The following is a 21,343-nucleotide window of genomic DNA, read 5'->3' on the forward strand; positions in this document are numbered from 1 at the left end:
TTAGCAGATGTTATTGGTCACATGGTTAGCAGATGTTATTGGTCACATGGTTAGCAGATGTTATTGGTCACATGGTTAGCAGATGTTATTGGTCACATGGTTAGCAGATGTTATTGGTCACATGGTTAGCAGATGTTATTGGTCACATGGTTAGCAGATGTTATTGGTCACATGGTTAGCAGATGTTATTGGTCACATGGTTAGCAGATGTTATAGGTCACATGGTTAGCAGATGTTATTGGTCACATGGTTAGCAGATGTTATTGGTCACATGGTTAGCAGATGTTATTGGTCACATGGTTAGCAGATGTTATTGGTCACATGGTTAGCAGATGTTATTGGTCACATGGTTAGCAGATGTCATTGGTCACATGGTTAGCAGATGTCATTGGTCACATGGTTAGCAGATGTTAATGCGAGTGTAGCGAAATGCTTGTGCTTCTAGTTCTGACAATGCAGTAATAACCAACGAGTAATCTAACTAACAATTCCAAAACTACTACCTTATACACACAAGTGTAAGGGGATAAAGAATATGTACATATGGATGGGTGATGGCCGAACGGCGTAGACAAGATGCAGTAGATGGTATCGAGTACAGTATATACATATGAGATGAGTAATGTAGGGTATGTAAACATTATATAAAGTGGCTAGTGATACATGTATTACATCAAGATGCAGTAGATGGTATCGAGTACAGTATATACATATGAGATGAGTAATGTAGGGTATATTATATACATTATATAAAGTGACGTTATTTAGTGACAAATGATACATTTATTACATGCAGTTTTTAATTATTAAAGTGGCTGGAGTTGAGTCAGTGTGTTGGCAGCAGCCTCTCTATGTTAGTGGTGGCTGGAGTTGAGTCAGTGTGTTGGCAGCAGCCTCTCTATGTTAGTGGTGGCTGTTTAACAGAGAGAGTTGAGTCAGTGTGTTGGCAGCAGCCTCTCTATGTTAGTGGTGGCTGTTTAACAGAGAGAGTTGAGTCAGTGTGTTGGCAGCAGCCTCTCTATGTTAGTGGTGGCTGTTTAACAGAGAGAGTTGAGCCACTGAGCCACATCTCTCTCTCTGCACTGAGCCATATCTCTCTCTCTGTGCACTGAGACACACCTCTCTCTCTCTGCGCTGAGCCACATCTCTCTCTCTCTCTGCACTGAGCCACATCTCTCTCCCTCTGCACTGAGCCACATCTCTCTATCTCTCTGCACTGAGCCACATCTCTCTATCTCTCTGCACTGAGCCACATCTCTCTCTCTCTCTCTCTGCACTGAGCCACATCTCTCTCTCTCTGCACTGAGCCACACCTCTCTATCTCTGCGCTGAGCCACATCTCTCTCTCTCTCTGCACTGAGCCACACCTCTCTCTCTCTCTGCACTGAGCCACATCTCTCTCTGCACTGAGCCACATCTTTCTCTCTCTCTCTCTCTGCACTGAGCCACATCTCTCTCTCTCTCTTTGCGCTGAGACACACCTCTCTCTCTGTCTCTCTCTCTCTCTCTGCACTGAGCCACATCCCTCCCTCCCTCCCTCCCTCCCTCCCTCCCTCCCTCCCTCCCTCCCTCCCTCCCTCCCTCCCTCCCTCCCTCCCTCCCTCCCTCTTTTTCAAACATATATACAGTATATTTATCTTCTACCTCTCTCTCTCTCATTCTTTCTCTCCCCCACTCTCCCTCTCCTCTCTTTTTTTCAAACATTCTGTTAATTTCTTTCTCTCCAATTTCATCCTGACCTAGTTGTCATTATGAAGCATTTCGCTAGAACACACACACACACACACACACACACACACACACACACACACACACACACACACACGTGTCATGTTCAGTGGGATTAAGTCACGTCACGTCTCTGTTAACATCGTCACTAAATCAAATCAAATTGTATTGGTTATTGATGTTACTGCAGGTGAAGCGAAATGCTATTTTATATTTGAGATTCTTCAAATACTAAATCAAGATGACTGGTAGGTCCAGAACATCAAATCACATCCAACTTTATAGGTCACATGGTTAGCAGATGTTATTGGCCTTTCTAGGGAGTTTTTCCTAGCCACCGTGCTTCTACACCTGCATTGTTTGCTGTTTGGGGTTTTAGGCTGGGTTTCTGTACAGCACTTTGAGATATCAGCTGATGTACGAAGGGCTATATAAATACAGATGTTATTGGTCACATGGTTAACAGATGTTATTGGTCACATGGTTAGCAGATGTCATTGGTCACATGGTTAGCAGATGTTAATGCGAGTGTAGCGAAATGCTTGTGCTTCTAGTTCTGACAATGCAGTAATAACCAACGAGTAATCTAACCCAACAATTCCAAAACTACTACCTTATACACACAAGTGTAAAGGGATAAAGAATATGTGCATATGGATGAGTGATGGTACAGAACGGCGTAGACAAGATGCAGTAGATGGTATCGAGTACAGTATATACATATGAGATGAGTAATGTAGGGTATGTAAACATTATATAAAGTGGCTAGTGATACATGTATTACATCAAGATGCAGTAGATGGTATCGAGTACAGTATATACATATGAGATGAGTAATGTAGGGTATATTATATACATTATATAAAGTGACGTTATTTAGTGACAAGTGATACATTTATTACATGCAGTTTTTAATTATTAAAGTGGCCAGAGAGTCAGTGTGTTGGCAGCAGCCTCTCTATGTTAGTGGTGGCTGGAGTTGAGTCAGTGTGTTGGCAGCAGCCTCTCTATGTTAGTGGTGGCTGGAGTTGAGTCAGTGTGTTGGCAGCAGCCTCTCTATGTTAGTGGTGGCTGGAGTTGAGTCAGTGTGTTGGCAGCAGCCTCTCTATGTTAGTGGTGGCTGGAGTTGAGTCAGTGTGTTGGCAGCAGCCTCTCTATGTTAGTGGTGGCTGTTTAACAGTCTGATGACCTTGAGGTAGAAGCTGTTTTTCAGTCTCTCGGTCCCAGCTTTGTATTACTAGAATTTCAGATCAATTATATTCATTATTTAAATCCTTATTGTGAGAATGTCATATAAAGTATAAAGACTATAAATGATAGACTATTGTGTGTTGCTAAAACAGACCTGATGATGTAATTCCAACTAATGGAAACAGCAGTTAGAAAGAACAAACTTGTCCACCATTTTGTTTAGTTTTGTTGTTTTTTGTATTAATGCTTTCAATCACCTTTTTCCAAACCCTTTCTACTGTAAATACACCATGAGTCAACAGTTTCTACTGTAAATACACTACCAGTCAAACCCTTTCTACTGTAAATACACTACCAGTCAAACCCTTTCTACAGTAAATACCCTACCAGTCAAACCCTTTCTACAGTAAATACCCTACCAGTCAAACCCTTTCTACTGTAAATACACTACCAGTCAAACCCTTTCTACTGTAAATACACTACGAGTCAAACCCTTTCTACTGTAAATACACTACCAGTCAAACCCTTTCTACAGTAAATACACTACGAGTCAAACCCTTTCTACTGTAAATACACTACCAGTTAAACCCTTTCTACTGTAAATACACTACCAGTCAAACCCTTTCTACTGTAAATACACTACCAGTCAAACCCTTTTCTACTGTAAATACACTACCAGTCAAACCCTTTCTACAGTAAATACACTACGAGTCAAACCCTTTCTACAGTAAATACACTACCAGTCAAACCCTTTCTACTGTAAATACACTACCAGTCAAACCCTTTCTACAGTAAATACACTACCAGTCAAACCCTTTCTACTGTAAATACACTACCAGTCAAACCCTTTTCTACTGTAAATACACTACCAGTCAAACCCTTTCTACAGTAAATACACTACGAGTCAAACCCTTTCTACAGTAAATACACTACCAGTCAAACCCTTTCTACTGTAAATACACTACCAGTCAAACCCTTTCTACAGTAAATACACTACCAGTCAAACCCTTTCTACTGTAAATACACTACCAGTCAAACCCTTTCTACTGTAAATACACTACCAGTCAAACCCTTTCTAAAGTAAATACACTACCAGTCAAACCCTTTCTACTGTAAATAAACTACCAGTCAAACCCTTTCTACAGTAAATACCCTACCAGTCAAACCCTTTCTACAGTAAATACACTACCAGTCAAACCCTTTCTACTGTAAATACACTACCAGTCAAACCCTTTCTACAGTAAATACACTACCAGTCAAACCCTTTCTACAGTAAATACACTACCAGTCAAACCCTTTCTACTGTAAATACACTACCAGTCAAACCCTTTCTACAGTAAATACACTACCAGTCAAACCCTTTCTACAGTAAATACACTACCAGTCAAACCCTTTCTACAGTAAATACACTACCAGTCAAACCCTTTCTACTGTAAATACAGTACCAGTCAAACCCTTTCTACTGTAAATACCCTACCAGTCAAACCCTTTCTACTGTAAATACCCTTCCAGTCAAACCCTTTCTACTGTAAATACACTACCAGTCAAACCCTTTCTACTGTAAATACCCTACCAGTCAAACCCTTTCTACTGTAAATACCCTACCAGTCAAACCCTTTCTACAGTAAATACACTACGAGTCAAACCCTTTCTACAGTAAATACACTACCAGTCAAACCCTTTCTACTGTAAATACACTACCAGTCAAACCCTTTCTACAGTAAATACACTACCAGTCAAACCCTTTCTACTGTAAATACACTACCAGTCAAACCCTTTTCTACTGTAAATACACTACCAGTCAAACCCTTTCTACAGTAAATACACTACGAGTCAAACCCTTTCTACAGTAAATACACTACCAGTCAAACCCTTTCTACTGTAAATACACTACCAGTCAAACCCTTTCTACTGTAAATACACTACCAGTCAAACCCTTTCTACAGTAAATACACTACCAGTCAAACCCTTTCTACTGTAAATAAACTACCAGTCAAACCCTTTCTACAGTAAATACACTACCAGTCAAACCCTTTCTACTGTAAATACACTACCAGTCAAACCCTTTCTACTGTAAATACACTACCAGTCAAACCCTTTCTACAGTAAATACACTACCAGTCAAACCCTTTCTACAGTAAATACACTACCAGTCAAACCCTTTCTACTGTAAATACACTACCAGTCAAACCCTTTCTACAGTAAATACACTACCAGTCAAACCCTTTCTACAGTAAATACACTACCAGTCAAACCCTTTCTACAGTAAATACACTACCAGTCAAACCCTTTCTACTGTAAATACAGTACCAGTCAAACCCTTTCTACTGTAAATACCCTACCAGTCAAACCCTTTCTACTGTAAATACCCTTCCAGTCAAACCCTTTCTACTGTAAATACACTACCAGTCAAACCCTTTCTACTGTAAATACCCTACCAGTCAAACCCTTTCTACTGTAAATACCCTACCAGTCAAACCCTTTCTACAGTAAATACACTACGAGTCAAACCCTTTCTACAGTAAATACACTACCAGTCAAACCCTTTCTACTGTAAATACACTACCAGTCAAACCCTTTCTACAGTAAATACACTACCAGTCAAACCCTTTCTACTGTAAATACACTACCAGTCAAACCCTTTTCTACTGTAAATACACTACCAGTCAAACCCTTTCTACAGTAAATACACTACGAGTCAAACCCTTTCTACAGTAAATACACTACCAGTCAAACCCTTTCTACTGTAAATACACTACCAGTCAAACCCTTTCTACAGTAAATACACTACCAGTCAAACCCTTTCTACTGTAAATACACTACCAGTCAAACCCTTTCTACTGTAAATACACTACCAGTCAAACCCTTTCTACAGTAAATACACTACCAGTCAAACCCTTTCTACTGTAAATAAACTACCAGTCAAACCCTTTCTACAGTAAATACACTACCAGTCAAACCCTTTCTACTGTAAATACACTACCAGTCAAACCCTTTCTACTGTAAATACACTACCAGTCAAACCCTTTCTACAGTAAATACACTACCAGTCAAACCCTTTCTACAGTAAATACACTACCAGTCAAACCCTTTCTACTGTAAATACACTACCAGTCAAACCCTTTCTACAGTAAATACACTACCAGTCAAACCCTTTCTACAGTAAATACACTACCAGTCAAACCCTTTCTACAGTAAATACACTACCAGTCAAACCCTTTCTACTGTAAATACAGTACCAGTCAAACCCTTTCTACTGTAAATACCCTACCAGTCAAACCCTTTCTACTGTAAATACCCTTCCAGTCAAACCCTTTCTACTGTAAATACACTACCAGTCAAACCCTTTCTACTGTAAATACCCTACCAGTCAAACCCTTTCTACTGTAAATACCCTACCAGTCAAACCCTTTCTACAGTAAATACCCTACCAGTCAAACCCTTTCTACTGTAAATACAGTACCAGTCAAACCGTTTCTAAAAATGAATCAGACGATGAGGAAATCTCTGATTTAAGTAAAAACATTCTGAATTGAAGAAGATATTGTGGTCTTCTGATGACAGTGACGGGGAAGACACGGCGATCAGCAGAGTTTGGAAAACAACGGGCCTAGGACTGGTCTAGGAACAGTGGAACAGTGGGTTATCTGGTCTAGGAACAGTGGAACAGTGGGTAAACTGGTCTAGGAACAGTGGAACAGCTGGTTAACTGGTCTAGGAACAGTGGGTTAACTGGTCTAGGAACAGTGGGTTAACTGGTCTAGGAACAGTGGGTAAACTGGTCTAGGAACAGTGGAACAGTGGGTTAACTGGTCTAGGAACAGTGGGTAAACTGGTCTAGGAACAGTGGAACAGTGGGTTAACTGGTCTAGGAACAGTGGAACAGTGGGTTAACTGGTCTAGGAACAGTGGAACAGTGGGTTAACTGGTCTAGGAACAGTGGGTTAACTGGTCTAGGAATAGTGGAACAGTGGGTAAACTGGTCTAGGAACAGTGGAACAGCTGGTTAACTGGTCTAGAAACAGTGGGTTAACTGGTCTAGGAACAGTGGGTTAACTGGTCTAGGAACAGTGGGTAAACTGGTCTAGGAACAGTGGGTTAACTGGTCTAGGAACAGTGGGTTAACTGGTCTAGGAACAGTGGGTAAACTGGTCTAGGAACAGTGGGTAAACTGGTCTAGGAACAGTGGGTTAACTGGTCTAGGAACAGTGGATTAAACTGGTCTAGGAACAGTGGAACAGCTGGTTAACTGGTCTAGGAACAGTGGGTTAACTGGTCTAGGAACAGTGGGTTAACTGGTCTAGGAACAGTGGGTAAACTGGTCTAGGAACAGTGGGTAAACTGGTCTAGGAACAGTGGAACAGCTGGTCAACTGGTCTAGGAACAGTGGGTTAACTGGTCTAGGAACAGTGGGTTAACTGGTCTAGGAACAGTGGAACAGTGGGTAAACTGGTCTAGGAACAGTGGAACAGCTGGTTAACTGGTCTAGGAACAGTGGGTTAACTGGTCTAGGAACAGTGGGTTAACTGGTTCTAGGAACAGTGGGTTAAACTGGTCTAGGAACAGTGGGTTAAACTGGTCTAGGAACAGTGGGTTAACTGGTCTAGGAACAGTGGGTTAACTGGTCTAGGAACAGTGGGTTAACTGGTCTAGGAACAGTGGGTTAAACTGGTCTAGGAACAGTGGAACAGCTGGTTAACTGGTCTAGGAACAGTGGGTTAACTGGTCTAGGAACAGTGGGTTAACTGGTCTAGGAACAGTGGGTTAAACTGGTCTAGGAACAGTGGAACAGCTGGTTAACTGGTCTAGGAACAGTGGGTTAACTGGTCTAGGAACAGTGGGTTAACTGGTCTAGGAACAGTGGGTTAAATGGTCTAGGAACAGTGGGTTAACTGCCTTGTTCAGGGGAACAGTGGGTTAACTGGTCTAGGAACAGTGGGTTAACTGCCTTGTTCAGGGGCTGAACGACAGATCTTTCCCTTGTCGGCTCAGAGATTCGATCGTGCAACTTTTAAGTCATTAGTCCAACGCTCTAACCACTAGGCTACCACCCGCCAATACTCACTGTTTAGCACATGGCCTCTCATGTGATTCCTTAAAGAGAAGGGTGGGGCTAAAGCTTTAGAGGGTGTGAACGATTCTGAATGGGTGGGGCTAAAGCTTTAGAGGGTGTGAACGATGCTGAATGGGTGGGGCTAAAGCTTTAGAGGGTGTGAACGATGCTGAATGGGTGGGGCTAAAGCTTTAGAGGGTGTGAACGATGCTGAATGGGTGGGGCTAAAGCTTTAGAGGGTGTGAACGATGCTGAATGGGTGGGGCTAAAGCTTTAGAGGGTGTGAACAATGCTGAATGGGTGGGGCTAAAGCTTTAGAGGGTGTGAACGATGCTGAATGGGTGGGGCTAAAGCTTTAGAGGGTGTGAATGATGCTGAATGGGTGGGGCTAAAGCTTAGAGGGTGTGAACGATGCTGAATGGGTGGGGCTAAAGCTTAGAGGGTGTGAACGATGCTGAATGGGTGGGGCTAAAGCTTTAGAGGGTGTGAACGATGCTGAATGGGTGAGGCTAAAGCTTTAGAGGGTGTGAACGATGCCGAATGGGTGGGGCTAAAGCTTTAGAGGGTGTGAACGATGCCGAATGGGTGGGGCTAAAGCTTTAGAGGGTGTGAACGATGCCGAATGGGTGGGGCTAAAGCTTTAGAGGGTGTGAACGATGCCGAATGGGTGGGGCTAAAGCTTTAGAGGGTGTGAACGATGCTGAATGGGTTTAGACAACGAGCTCTCTCTTACCAAAACATTCAAAGGCCATTTTCTCAAAAAATTTGTTTACAAGTTTATCAACTTTCAAAGCAGAATAACTTTCCCAATTTTCCTCAAAAAGGCAGTGTATGATATACCATTTTGTATCTCTGAGTCTCTACTTTTATCCAGTGTAAAAAAAACGAATTTAATATTTTGAGTCGGTCAGTCACATATTATGGCAAGAACAGCTCAGATAAGCAAAGAGAAACAACAGTCCATCATCACTTTAAGACAGGAAGGTCAGTCACATATTATGGCAAGAACAGCTCAGATAAGCAAAGAGAAACATCAGTCCATCATCACTTTAAGACAGGAAGGTCAGTCACATATTATGGCAAGAACAGCTCAGATAAGCAAAGAGAAACATCAGTCCATCATCACTTTAAGACAGGAAGGTCAGTCACATATTATGGCAAGAACAGCTCAGATAAGCAAAGAGAAACATCAGTCCATCATCACTTTAAGACAGGAAGGTCAGTCACATATTATGGCAAGAACAGCTCAGATAAGCAAAGAGAAACAACAGTCCATCATCACTTTAAGACAGGAAGGTCAGTCACATATTATGGCAAGAACAGCTCAGATAAGCAAAGAGAAACAACAGTCCATCATCACTTTAAAACAGGAAGGTCAGTCACATATTATGGCAAGAACAGCTCAGATAAGCAAAGAGAAACAACAGTCCATCATCACTTTAAAACAGGAAGGTCAGTCACATATTATGGCAAGAACAGCTCAGATAAGCAAAGAGAAACAACAGTCCATCATCACTTTAAGACAGGAAGGTCAGTCACATATTATGGCAAGAACAGCTCAGATAAGCAAAGAGAAACATCAGTCCATCATCACTTTAAGACAGGAAGGTCAGTCACATATTATGGCAAGAACAGCTCAGATAAGCAAAGACCAGCTGGCCGGTGTGTTTACGGACATATTCAATCAATCCCTATACCAGTCTGCTGTTCCCACATGCTTCAAGAGGGCCACCATTGTTCCTGTTCCCAAGAAAGCTAAGGTAACTGAGCTAAATGACTACCGCCCCGTAGCACTCACATCCGTCATCATGAAGTGCTTTGAGAGACTAGTCAAGGACCATATCACCTCCACCCTACCTGACACCCTAGACCCACTCCAATTTGCTTACCGCCCAAATAGGTCCACAGACGATGCAATCTCAACCACACTGCACACTGCCCTAACCCATCTGGACAAGAGGAATACCTATGTGAGAATGCTGTTCATCGACTACAGCTCGGCATTCAACACCATAGTACCCTCCAAGCTCGTCATCAAGCTCGAGACCCTGGGTCTCGACCCCGCCCTGTGCAACTGGGTACTGGACTTCCTGACGGGCCGCCCCCAGGTGGTGAGGGTAGGCAACAACATCTCCTCCCCGCTGATCCTCAACACTGGGGCCCCACAAGGTTGCGTTCTGAGCCCTCTCCTGTACTCCCTGTTCACCCACGACTGCGTGGCCACGCACGCCTCCAACTCAATCATCAAGTTTGCGGACGACACAACAGTGGTAGGCTTGATTACCAACAACGATGAGACGGCCTACAGGGAGGAGGTGAGGGCCCTCGGAGTGTGGTGTCAGGAAAACAACCTCACACTCAACGTCAACAAAACTAAGGAGATGATTGTGGACTTCAGGAAACAGCAGAGGGAACACCCCCCTATCCACATCGATGGAACAGTAGTGGAGAGGGTAGCAAGTTTTAAGTTCCTCGGCATACACATCACAGACAAACTGAATTGGTCCACTCACACAGACAGCATCGTGAAGAAGGCGCAGCAGCGCCTCTTCAACCTCAGGAGGCTGAAGAAATTCGGCTTGTCACCAAAAGCACTCACAAACTTCTACAGATGCACAATCGAGAGCATCCTGGCGGGCTGTATCACCGCCTGGTATGGCAACTGCACCGCCCTCAACCGTAAGGCTCTCCAGAGGGTAGTGAGGTCTGCACAACGCATCACCGGGGGCAAACTACCTGCCCTCCAGGACACCTACACCACCCGATGTCACAGGAAGGCCATAAAGATCATCAAGGACATCAACCACCCGAGCCACTGCCTGTTCACCCCGCTATCATCCAGAAGGCGAGGTCAGTACAGGTGCATCAAAGCTGGGACCGAGAGACTGAAAAACAGCTTCTATCTCAAGGCCATCAGACTGTTAAACAGCCACCACTAACACTGAGTGGCTGCTGCCAACACACTGACACTGACTCAACTCCAGCCACTTTAATAATGGGAATTGATGGGAAATGATGTAAATATATCACTAGCCACTTTAAACAATGCTACCTTATATAAATGTTACTTACCCTACATTATTCATCTCATACGCATACGTATATACTGTACTCTATATCATCGACGGTATCCTTATGTAATACATGTATCACTAGCCACTTTAACTATGCCACTTTGTTTACATACTCATCTCATATGTATATACTGTACTCGATACAATCTACTGTATCTTGCCTATGCTGCTCTGTACCATCACTCATTCATATATCCTTATGTACATATTCTTTATCCCCTTACACTGTGTACAAGACAGTAGTTTTGGAATTGTTAGTTAGATTACTTGTTATTACTGCATTGTCGGAACTAGAAGCACAAGCATTTCGCTACACTCGCATTAACATCTGCTAACCATGTGTATGTGACAAATAAAATTTGATTTGATTTGATTTGATTTGAGAAACAACAGTCCATCATCACTTTAAGACAGGAAGGTCAGTCACATATTATGGCAAGAACAGCTCAGATAAGCAAAGAGAAACAACAGTCCATCATCACTTTAAGACAGGAAGGTCAGTCACATATTATGGCAAGAACAGCTCAGATAAGCAAAGAGAAACAACAGTCCATCATCACTTTAAGACAGGAAGGTCAGTCACATATTATGGCAAGAACAGCTCAGATAAGCAAAGAGAAACAACAGTCCATCATCACTTTAAGACAGGAAGGTCAGTCACATATTATGGCAAGAACAGCTCAGATAAGCAAAGAGAAACATCAGTCCATCATCACTTTAAGACAGGAAGGTCAGTCACATATTATGGCAAGAACAGCTCAGATAAGCAAAGAGAAACATCAGTCCATCATCACTTTAAGACAGGAAGGTCAGTCACATATTATGGCAAGAACAGCTCAGATAAGCAAAGAGAAACAACAGTCCATCATCACTTTAAGACAGGAAGGTCAGTCACATATTATGGCAAGAACAGCTCAGATAAGCAAAGAGAAACATCAGTCCATCATCACTTTAAGACAGGAAGGTCAGTCACATATTATGGCAAGAACAGCTCAGATAAGCAAAGAGAAACAACAGTCCATCATCACTTTAAAACAGGAAGGTCAGTCACATATTATGGCAAGAACAGCTCAGATAAGCAAAGAGAAACAACAGTCCATCATCACTTTAAAACAGGAAGGTCAGTCACATATTATGGCAAGAACAGCTCAGATAAGCAAAGAGAAACAACAGTCCATCATCACTTTAAGACAGGAAGGTCAGTCACATATTATGGCAAGAACAGCTCAGATAAGCAAAGAGAAACAACAGTCCATCATCACTTTAAGACAGGAAGGTCAGTCAATATGTAACATTTCAAGAACGTTTAAAGTTTCTTCAAGTGCAGTCGCAAAAAAATATTTATTTGATGAAACTGCCTCTCATGAGTTCTCACATTTTGTCCAGGAAGAAGTCTAAAGGGGTTTGAATTTGTTGTTGCCTAATAGCTTTTTGGTAGGTTTCTACACTACTTTCCTTCCATCTATAGCATTTCTTAATGTTATTCAGCTCCTTTGGCTTTGGTGCCTCATGACTGAGTATTGCTCTGTTCAAGTAGACTGTGATTTTGCTGTGGTCTGATAGGGGTGTGAGTGGACTGACTGTGAACGCTCTGAAGGACTCTGGGTTGAGGTCAGTGGACTGACTGTGAACGCTCTGAGGGACTCTGGGTTGAGGTCAGTGGACTGACTGTGAACGCTCTGAGAGACGCTGGGTTGAGGTCAGTGGGCTGACTGTGAACGCTCTGAGGGACTCTGGGTTGAGGTCAGTGGACTGACTGTGAACGCTCTGAGAGACTCTGGGTTGAGGTCAGTGAACTGACTGTGAACGCTCTGAGAGACGCTGGGTTGAGGTCAGTGGGCTGACTGTGAACGCTCTGAGGGACTCTGGGTTGAGGTCAGTGGACTGACTGTGAACGCTCTGAGGGACTCTGGGTTGAGGTCAGTGGACTGACTGTGAACGCTCTGAGGGACTCTGGGTTGAGGTCAGTGGACTGAATGTGAACGCTCTGAGAGACGCTGGGTTGAGGTCGGTGATAAAGTAGTCTACAGTACTACTGCCTAGAGATGAGCTATAGGTGTACCTACCATAGGAGTCCCCTCGAAGCCTACCGTTGACTATGTACATACCCAGCGTGCGACAAAGCTGCAGGAGTTGTGACCCGTTTTTGTTGGTTATGTTGTTGTAGTTGTGCCTAGGGGGGCATATGGGGGAGGGAATGCTGTCACCTGCAGGTAGGTGTTTGTCCCCCTGTGTGCTGAGGGTGTCAGGTTCTTGTCCAGTTCTAGCATTTAGGTTGCCACAGACTAGTACATGTCCCTGGGCCTGGAAATGATTGATTTCCCCCTCCAGGATGGAGAAGCTGTCTTCATCAAAGTATGGGGATTCTAGTGGGGGGATATAGGAAGCACACAGGAGGACATTTTACTCTGTTGAGATCATTTCCTTTTCAATTTGAAGCCAAATGTTCCTGTTTTGCTCAATACCAAATCTCTCTCTCTCTCTCTCTCTGTTTCTCTCTCTCGCTCTCTCTCTCTCTCTGTCTCTCTCTCTCTCTCGCTCCCTCTCTCTCTCTGTTTCTGTGTGTGTGAGTGAGGGACTGGGTGTGTGTGTGTGAACTCACTGGGTTCAGTAGGACAGTCAGGAGTTAACTCACTGGGTTCAGTAGGACAGTAAGGAGTTAACTCACTGGGTTCAGTAGGACAGTAAGGAGTTAACTCACTGGGTTCAGTAGGACAGTAAGGAGTTAACTCACTGAGTTCAGTAGGACAGTAAGGAGTTAACTCACTGGGTTCAGCAGGACAGTAAGGAGTTAACTCACTGGGTTCAGAGGGACAGTAAGGAGTTAACTCACTGGGTTCAGCAGGACAGTAAGGAGTTAACTCACTGGGTTCAGCAGGACAGTAAGGAGTTAACTCACTGGGTTCAGTAGGACAGTCAGGAGTTAACTCACTGGGTTCAGTAGGACAGTAAGGAGTTAACTCACTGGGTTCAGTAGGACAGTAAGGAGTTAACTCACTGGGTTCAGCAGGACAGTAAGGAGTTAACTCACTGGGTTCAGCAGGACAGTAAGGATTTAACTTACTGGGTTCAGTAGGACAGTAAGGAGTTAACTCATTGGGTTCAGTAGGACAGTAAGGAGTTAACTCACTGGGTTCAGCAGGACAGTAAGGAGTTAACTCACTGGGTTCAGTAGGACAGTAAGGACTTAACTCACTGGGTTCAGCAGGACAGTAAGGAGTTAACTCACTGGGTTCAGCAGGACAGTCAGGAACAGTTCTCCTCCCATGATGCTGTTGTCCAGTTCTTTAGGTCCTCCAGGATAGTCTTTATAGTAAATGGTGTGTGTGAACAACCCACACGTCTGACGCGGCAGCACCTACACACACACACACACACACACACACACACACACACACACACACACACAAAAAACACAGAATTGTAAATTAGGAGAGGAGAGGAGAGGAGAGGAGAGGAAAGATAGACTAACTTCAGTTAGTGCTAAATACGTCTGCTAGAATCCTGACTAGAACCAAAAAAATTGATCATATAACTCCAGTGCTAGCCTCCCTACACTGGCTTCCTGTTAAGGCAAGGGATGATTTCAAGGTTTTACTGCTAACCTACAAAGCATTACATGGGCTTGCTCCTACCTATCTCTCTGATTTGGTCCAGCCATACATACCTACACGTACGCTACGGTCACAAGACGCAGGCCTCCTAATTGTCCCTAGAATTTCTAAGCAAACAGCTGGAGGCAGGGCTTTCTCCTATAGAGCTCAATTTTAATGGAACGGTCTGCCTACCCATGTCAGAGACGCCAACTCGGTCTCAACCTTTAAGTCTTTACTGAAGACTCATCTCTTCAGTGGGTCATATGATTGAGTGTAGTCTGGCCCAGGAGTGGGAAGGTGAACGGAAAGGCTCTGGAGCAACGAACCACTGCCTGGCCGGTTCCCCTCTTTCCACTGGGATTCTCTGCCTCTAACCCTATTACAGGGGCTGAGTCACTGTCTTACTGGTGCTCTTCAAAACCATCCCTAGGAGGGGTGCATCACTTGAGTGGGTAGAGTCACTGACGTGATCTTCCTGTCTGGGTTGGCGTCCCCCCTTGGGTTGTGCCGTTGCGGAGATCTTTGTGGGCTATACTCGGCCTTGTCTCAGGATGGTAAGTTGGTGGTTGAAGATATCCCTCTAGTGGTGTGGGGGCTGTGCTTTGGCAAAGTGGGTGGGGTTATATCCTTCCTGTTTGGCCCTGTCCGGGGGTGTCCTCGGATGGGGCCACAGTGTCTCCTGACCCCTCCTGTCTCAGCCTCCAGTATTTATGCTGCAGTAGTTTATGTGTCGGGGGCTAGGGTCAGTTTGTTATATCTGGAGTACTTCTCCTGTCTTATCCGGTGTCCTGTGTGAATTTAAGTGTCCTCTCTCTAATTCTCTCTTTCTCTCTTTCTTTCTCTCTCTCGGAGGACCTGAGCCCTAGTACCATGCCTCAGGACTACCTGGCATGATGACTCCTTGCTGTCCCCAGTCCACCTGACCGTGCTGCTGCTCCAGTTTCAACTGTTCTGCTGTTTTCAACTCTCTAGAGACAGCAGGAGTGGTAGAGATACTCTGAATGATCGGTTATGAAAAGCCAACTGACATTTATTCCTGAGGTGCTGACTTGCTGCTGACTTGCTGCACCCTCAACAACTACTGTGATTATTATTATTTGATAATGCTTGTCATTTATGAACATTTGAACATCTTGGCCATGTTCTATTATAATCTCCACACGGCACAGCCAGAAGAGGACTGGCCACCCCACATAGCCTGGTTCCTCTCTGGCCTTTCTAGGGAGTTTTTCCTAGCCACCGTGCTTCTACACCTGCATTGCTTGCTGTTTGGGGTTTTAGGCTGGGTTTCTGTACAGCACTTTGAGATATCAGCTGATCTAAGAAGGGCAATATAAATACATTTGATTTGAGATGGGAGGGCAGATGAGAGGTTAAGTGAAGAGATACACACACACACACAGAACTATTTGACCAAACCAACTGCCTACACTGATATAGCTGACACTGAAATACACAGTGGCTTCAGACAGTATTCATACCCCTACACTTATTCCCTCTTCCCTTGTGTTTTAGGTTATTGTCCTGCTGAAAGGTGAATTCATCTCCCAGTGTCTGGTGTAAAGCAGAGTGAACCTGGTTTTCCTCTAGGATTTTGCTCCATTCTGTTTCTTTTTTTATCCTGAAAAACTCTCCAGTCCTTAACGATGACAAGCATACCCATAACATGATGCAGCCACCACTATGCTTGAAAATATGGAGACTGATACTCAGTGATGTGTTGTATTGGATTTGTCCCAAACAGAACACTTTGTATTCAGGACAAAACGTTAATTGCTTTGCAACATTTGTTGTATAAATTTAGTGACTTGTTGCAAACAGGATGCATGTTTTGGAATAGTTGTACTCGGTACAGGCTTCCTTCTTTTCACTCTGTCATTTAGGTTAGTATTGTGGAGTAACTACAATGTTGTTGATCCATCCTCAGTTTTCTCCTATAACAGCTATTAAACTCTGTAACTGTTTTAAAGTCACCATTGTCCTCATGGTGAAATCCCTGAGCAGTTTCCTTCCTCTCCGGCAACTGAGTTAGGAAGGACGCCTGTATCTTTGATCTTTGTAGTGACTGGGAGTATTGATAACCATCCAAAGTGTAATTAATAACTTCACCAAGCTTTTTTCATTTTTACCCAATGTCTGGTTTGTTTTACCCATCTACCAATAGGTGTCCTTCTTTGCAAGGTATGGAAAACCTCCCTGGTCTTTGTGCTTTAAACTGTGTTTGAAATTCACTCTTCGACTGAGGGACCTTACAGATAATTGTATGTGAGGGGGTACAGAGATGAGGTAGTAATTCAAATATAATGTTAAACACTATAATTGCACACAGATTGAGTCCATGACACTTATAATGCGCCTTTAATTATATCTTCACTCCTGAACTTATTGAGTCTGAGTGTTCTAAATGTTCAGAGTGTTCTAAATGTTCAGTGTTCTAAATGTCTGAGTGTTCTAAATGTCTGAGTGTTCTAAATGTTCTGAGCATTCTAAATGTTCAGAGTGTTCTAAATGTTCAGAGTGTTCTCAATGTTCCGAGTTTTCTAGATGTTCTGAGTGTTCTAAATGTTCCGAGTGTTCTAAATGTTCTGAGCATTCTAAATGTTCAGAGTGTTCTAAATGTTCAGAGTGTTCTAGATGTTCCGAGTGTTCTAGATGTTCTGAGTGTTCTAAATGTTCCTAGTGTTCTAGATGTTCAGAGTGTTCCTAGTGTTCTAAATGGTCCAAGTGTTCTAAATGGTTTGAGCGTTCATAACAAAGGGGTTGAATACTTATTGATTCAAACCTTTCACCTTTTTTCATTTTTTATTAATTTAGAAAAATGTGGAAAAACACTTTGAGATTATGGGGTATTGTGTGTAGGCCAGTGACAAAATCTCTCAGTTTAATCCATTTACAATTCTGTATAGAATAAGGCTGTAACGCAACAATGTGGAAAAAGTCAAGGGGTGTGAATTCTTTCTGACGGCAGTGTACCAGTGTTTCCTCACCATAATATCATTGTGTATGAATCCTTTGCGGTATCTAGCTGGTTTGAGGTGAGGGTATTCCTCAGTAGATGTAACCCTGATGTTCCACACCTTCCTCCACGTCTCATACAGCTGGAGATGAACAGGGTAGACTCCTGAATGGTGGGGTGCAACAGCATAACCCTGGTCTACTGGAATACCATGATCCTACAGGGGGGAGAGAGAGAGACATAGAGAGAGAGACATAGAGAGAGAGACATAGAGAGAGAGAGAGAGATGAACAAGACTCGGGAATGGTGGGGTGCAACAGAAAACAATAAACAAACAACGACACGAAGAGTTATCTATCCAAAATGGAGATGTAAACCACTTCTCCAATCTTTTTGGCTCTATAACAAAGAACAAACAGCAAAAACATACACATGATCAAATACAAATCTTAGAATCAACTATTAAAGACTACCAGAACCCACTGGATTCCAGAACCCACTGGATTCCAGAACCCACTGGATTCTCCAATTACCTTGAATGAACTACATGACAAAATACAAACCCTCCAACCCAAAAAGGCCTGTGGTGTTGATGGTATCCTAAATGAAATGATAAAATATACAGATCACAAATTCTAATTGGCTATGCTTAAACTTTTTAACATCATCCTCAGCTCTGGCATCTTCCCCAATATTTGGAACCAAAGACTGATCACCTCAATCCACAAAAGTGGAGACAAATTTGACCCCGATAACTACCATGGGATATGGGTCAACAGCAACCTTGGGAAAATCCTCTGCATTATCATTAACAGCAGACTAGTGTATTTCCTCAGTGAAAACAATGTACTGAGCAAATGTCAAATTGGCTTTTTACCAAATTGCTGCACAACAGACCACGTATTCACCTTGCATACCCTAAATGAGAAACAAACAAACCAAAACAAAGGAAAACTCTTCTCATGCTTTGTTGATTTTTAAAAAGCTTTCGACTCAATCTGGCACGAGGGTCTGTTACACAAATTGATGGAAAGTGGTGTTGGGGGGAAAAACATAAGACATTATGACATCCATACATGTACACAAACAACAAGTGTGCAATTGGCAAAAAAACATGCACATTTCTTTCCACATGGCCAGGGGGTGAGACAGGGATGCAACTTAAGCCCCACCCTCTTTAAACATATGTCAACTAATTTGCTCTAGGGCACTAGAACAGTCTGCAGCACCCGGCCTCACGCTACTAGAATCTGAAGTCAAATGTCTACTGTTTGCTGATGGTGCTTGATGTGGAGGTGAAGTCAAATGTCTACCATTTGCTGATGGTGCCTGATGTGTACTGGAGGTGGGTTAGGCTAACCCTAACCCTAACCCTAACCCTAACCCCTAACCCCTAACCCTAACCCTAACCCTAACCCTAAACCCTAACCCTAACCCTAACCCTAACCCTAACCCTAACCCTAACCCACCCTGGACGGTGAAGTTGAGAGTGTTGTGAACAGGTACTTTATTCCCGATAAAATATCAAAAAACAAAACAAAGTGCCCAAAACGCGGAAACAAATGTGCGGAACAAAAACACCAATAGATGCATGAACAAATAATACATGTAGATGGATGAAAACCAACAAGACAAAACAAATGGAGTGGTGACGTCGACCGAACAGAGGAGAGGAGCCGACTTTGGCAGAAGTCGTGACAGATGCTTCCCCAACCAAGGAGGGCCTACAGCAGCACCTAGATCTTCTGCACAGATTCTGTCAGACCTGGGCCCTGACAGTAAATCTCAGTAAGACCAAAAATAATGGTGTTCCAAAAAAGGACCAGGACCACAAATACAAATTCCATCTAGACACTGTTGCCCTAGAGCACACAAAAAACTATACATACCTCGGCCTAAACGTCAGCGCCACAGGTAACTTCCACAAAGCTGTGAACGATCTGAGAGACAAGGCAAGAAGGGCCTTCCATGCCATCAAAAGGAACATAAAATTTGACATACCCATTAGGATCTGGCTAAAAATACTTGAATTAGTTATAGAACCCATTGCCCTTTATGGTTGTGAGGTCTGGGGTCCGCTCACCAACCATGACTTCACAAAATGGGACAAACACCAAATTGAGACTCTGCATGCAGAATTCTGCAAAAATATCCTCTGTGTACAACGTAGAACACCAAATAATGCACGCAGAGCAGAATTAGGCCGATACCCGCAAATGATCAAAATCCAGAAAAGAGACGTTAAATTCCACAACCACCTAAAAGGAAGTGATTCCCAAACCTTCCATAACAAAGCCATCACCTACAGAGAGAAGAACCAGGAGGAGTTCCCCAAGCAAGCTGGTCCTGGGGCTCTGTTCACAAACACAAACACACCCCGCAGAGCCCCAGGACAGCAACACAATTAGACCCAACCAAATCATGAGAAAACAAAAAGATAATTACTTGACATGTTGGAAAGTATTAACAAAAAAACGGAGCAAACTAGAATAATGATATTTTGACCCAAACTTAAGGAAAGGTTTGACAATGTACAGACTCAGTGAGCATAGCCTTGCTATTGAGAAAGGGTGCCGTAGGCAGACCTGACTCTCAAGAGAAGACAGGCTATGTACAGACTCAGTGAGCATAGCCTTGCTATTGAGAAAGGCCGCCGTAGGCAGACATGGCTCTCAAGAGAAGACATGCTATGTACAGACTCAGTGAGCATAGCCTTGCTATTGAGAAAGGCCGCCGTAGGCAGACCTGGCTCTCAAGAGAAGACAGGCTATGTACAGACTCAGTGAGCATAGCCTTGCTATTGAGAAAGGCCGCCGTAGGCAGACCTGGCTCTCAAGAGAAGACAGGCTATGTACAGACTCAGTGAGCATAGCCTTGCTATTGAGAAAGGCCGCCGTAGGCAGACATGGCTCTCAAGAGAAGACAGGCTATGTGCTCACAACCCATATTTACGTTTATTGATTTTCCCTTTTGTACTTTAACTATTTGCATATCATAACAACTCCGTAAATATACATAAATATACATAAGTATGATATTTATTTTGGAGCTTCTGTGAGTGTAATGTTTACTGTTCATTTCACTTTTGATTATTATCTATTTCACTTGCTTTGGCAATGTTAACATATGTTTCCCATGAGAATAAAGACCTTAAATTGAATTGAGAGAGACACACATAGAGAGAGAGAGAAAGAGAGAGAGAGACAGAGAGAGAGAGAAAGACAGAGAGAGAGAGAGAGAGAGAGCGAGAGACAGAGAGACAGAGAGAGAGAGAGAGAGCGAGAGACAGAGAGACAGACAGACAGAGAGCGAGAGACAGAGAGAGAGAGAGAAAGACAGAGAGAGAGAGAGAGAGAGAGAGAGAGAGAGAGAGAGACAAAGAGAGGGAGAATCACATCATTAAATGAGTTTTATTCTGTTTGAAAATGACAATAAAAAGCTGTTAAAGTCTGATTACCACTAATAATTTACACACCAGGGTGTGTGTGTGTGTGTGTGTGTGTGTGTGTGTGTGTGTGTGTGTGTGTGTGTGTGTGTGTGTGCGTGTGTGTGTGTCTCACCAGAGCAAAATCCTTGTTAAGGACCATCTGCTCCAGCAGAGAGGTGAGGTTGTTGAAGAGGTGTGGCTGCATGTGGCTGTACATGTGAGGGAACCACCAGAACTCTGATACAGAACCGAGCAGCACATCATCCCCCTCATCCTCTTCATCTGTACCTGGAAACCACTCAGACACACACACACACA

General features: G+C 43.3%; 1 protein-coding gene across 2 annotated transcripts in view; it reads right to left on the reverse strand.

Moving 5' to 3' along the window:
• Positions 1-21,343, reverse strand: part of LOC139374071 (bifunctional heparan sulfate N-deacetylase/N-sulfotransferase 4-like) — a 57,999-nt gene that overhangs the window by 27,240 nt on the left and 9,416 nt on the right. For both annotated transcript variants that reach the window (XM_071115054.1, XM_071115053.1), the window contains exons 6-8: positions 21,159-21,313; positions 17,630-17,815; positions 14,276-14,404 (exon numbers count right to left, since the gene is read on the reverse strand). In XM_071115054.1, coding sequence (XP_070971155.1) covers positions 14,276-14,404; positions 17,630-17,815; positions 21,159-21,313 — 470 coding nt within the window. The remainder of the gene's footprint in view (positions 1-14,275; positions 14,405-17,629; positions 17,816-21,158; positions 21,314-21,343) is intronic.

Source organism: Oncorhynchus clarkii, chromosome 19 (assembly GCF_045791955.1).
Source record: "Oncorhynchus clarkii lewisi isolate Uvic-CL-2024 chromosome 19, UVic_Ocla_1.0, whole genome shotgun sequence".
In the NCBI taxonomy this organism is placed as follows: domain Eukaryota; kingdom Metazoa; phylum Chordata; class Actinopteri; order Salmoniformes; family Salmonidae; genus Oncorhynchus; species Oncorhynchus clarkii.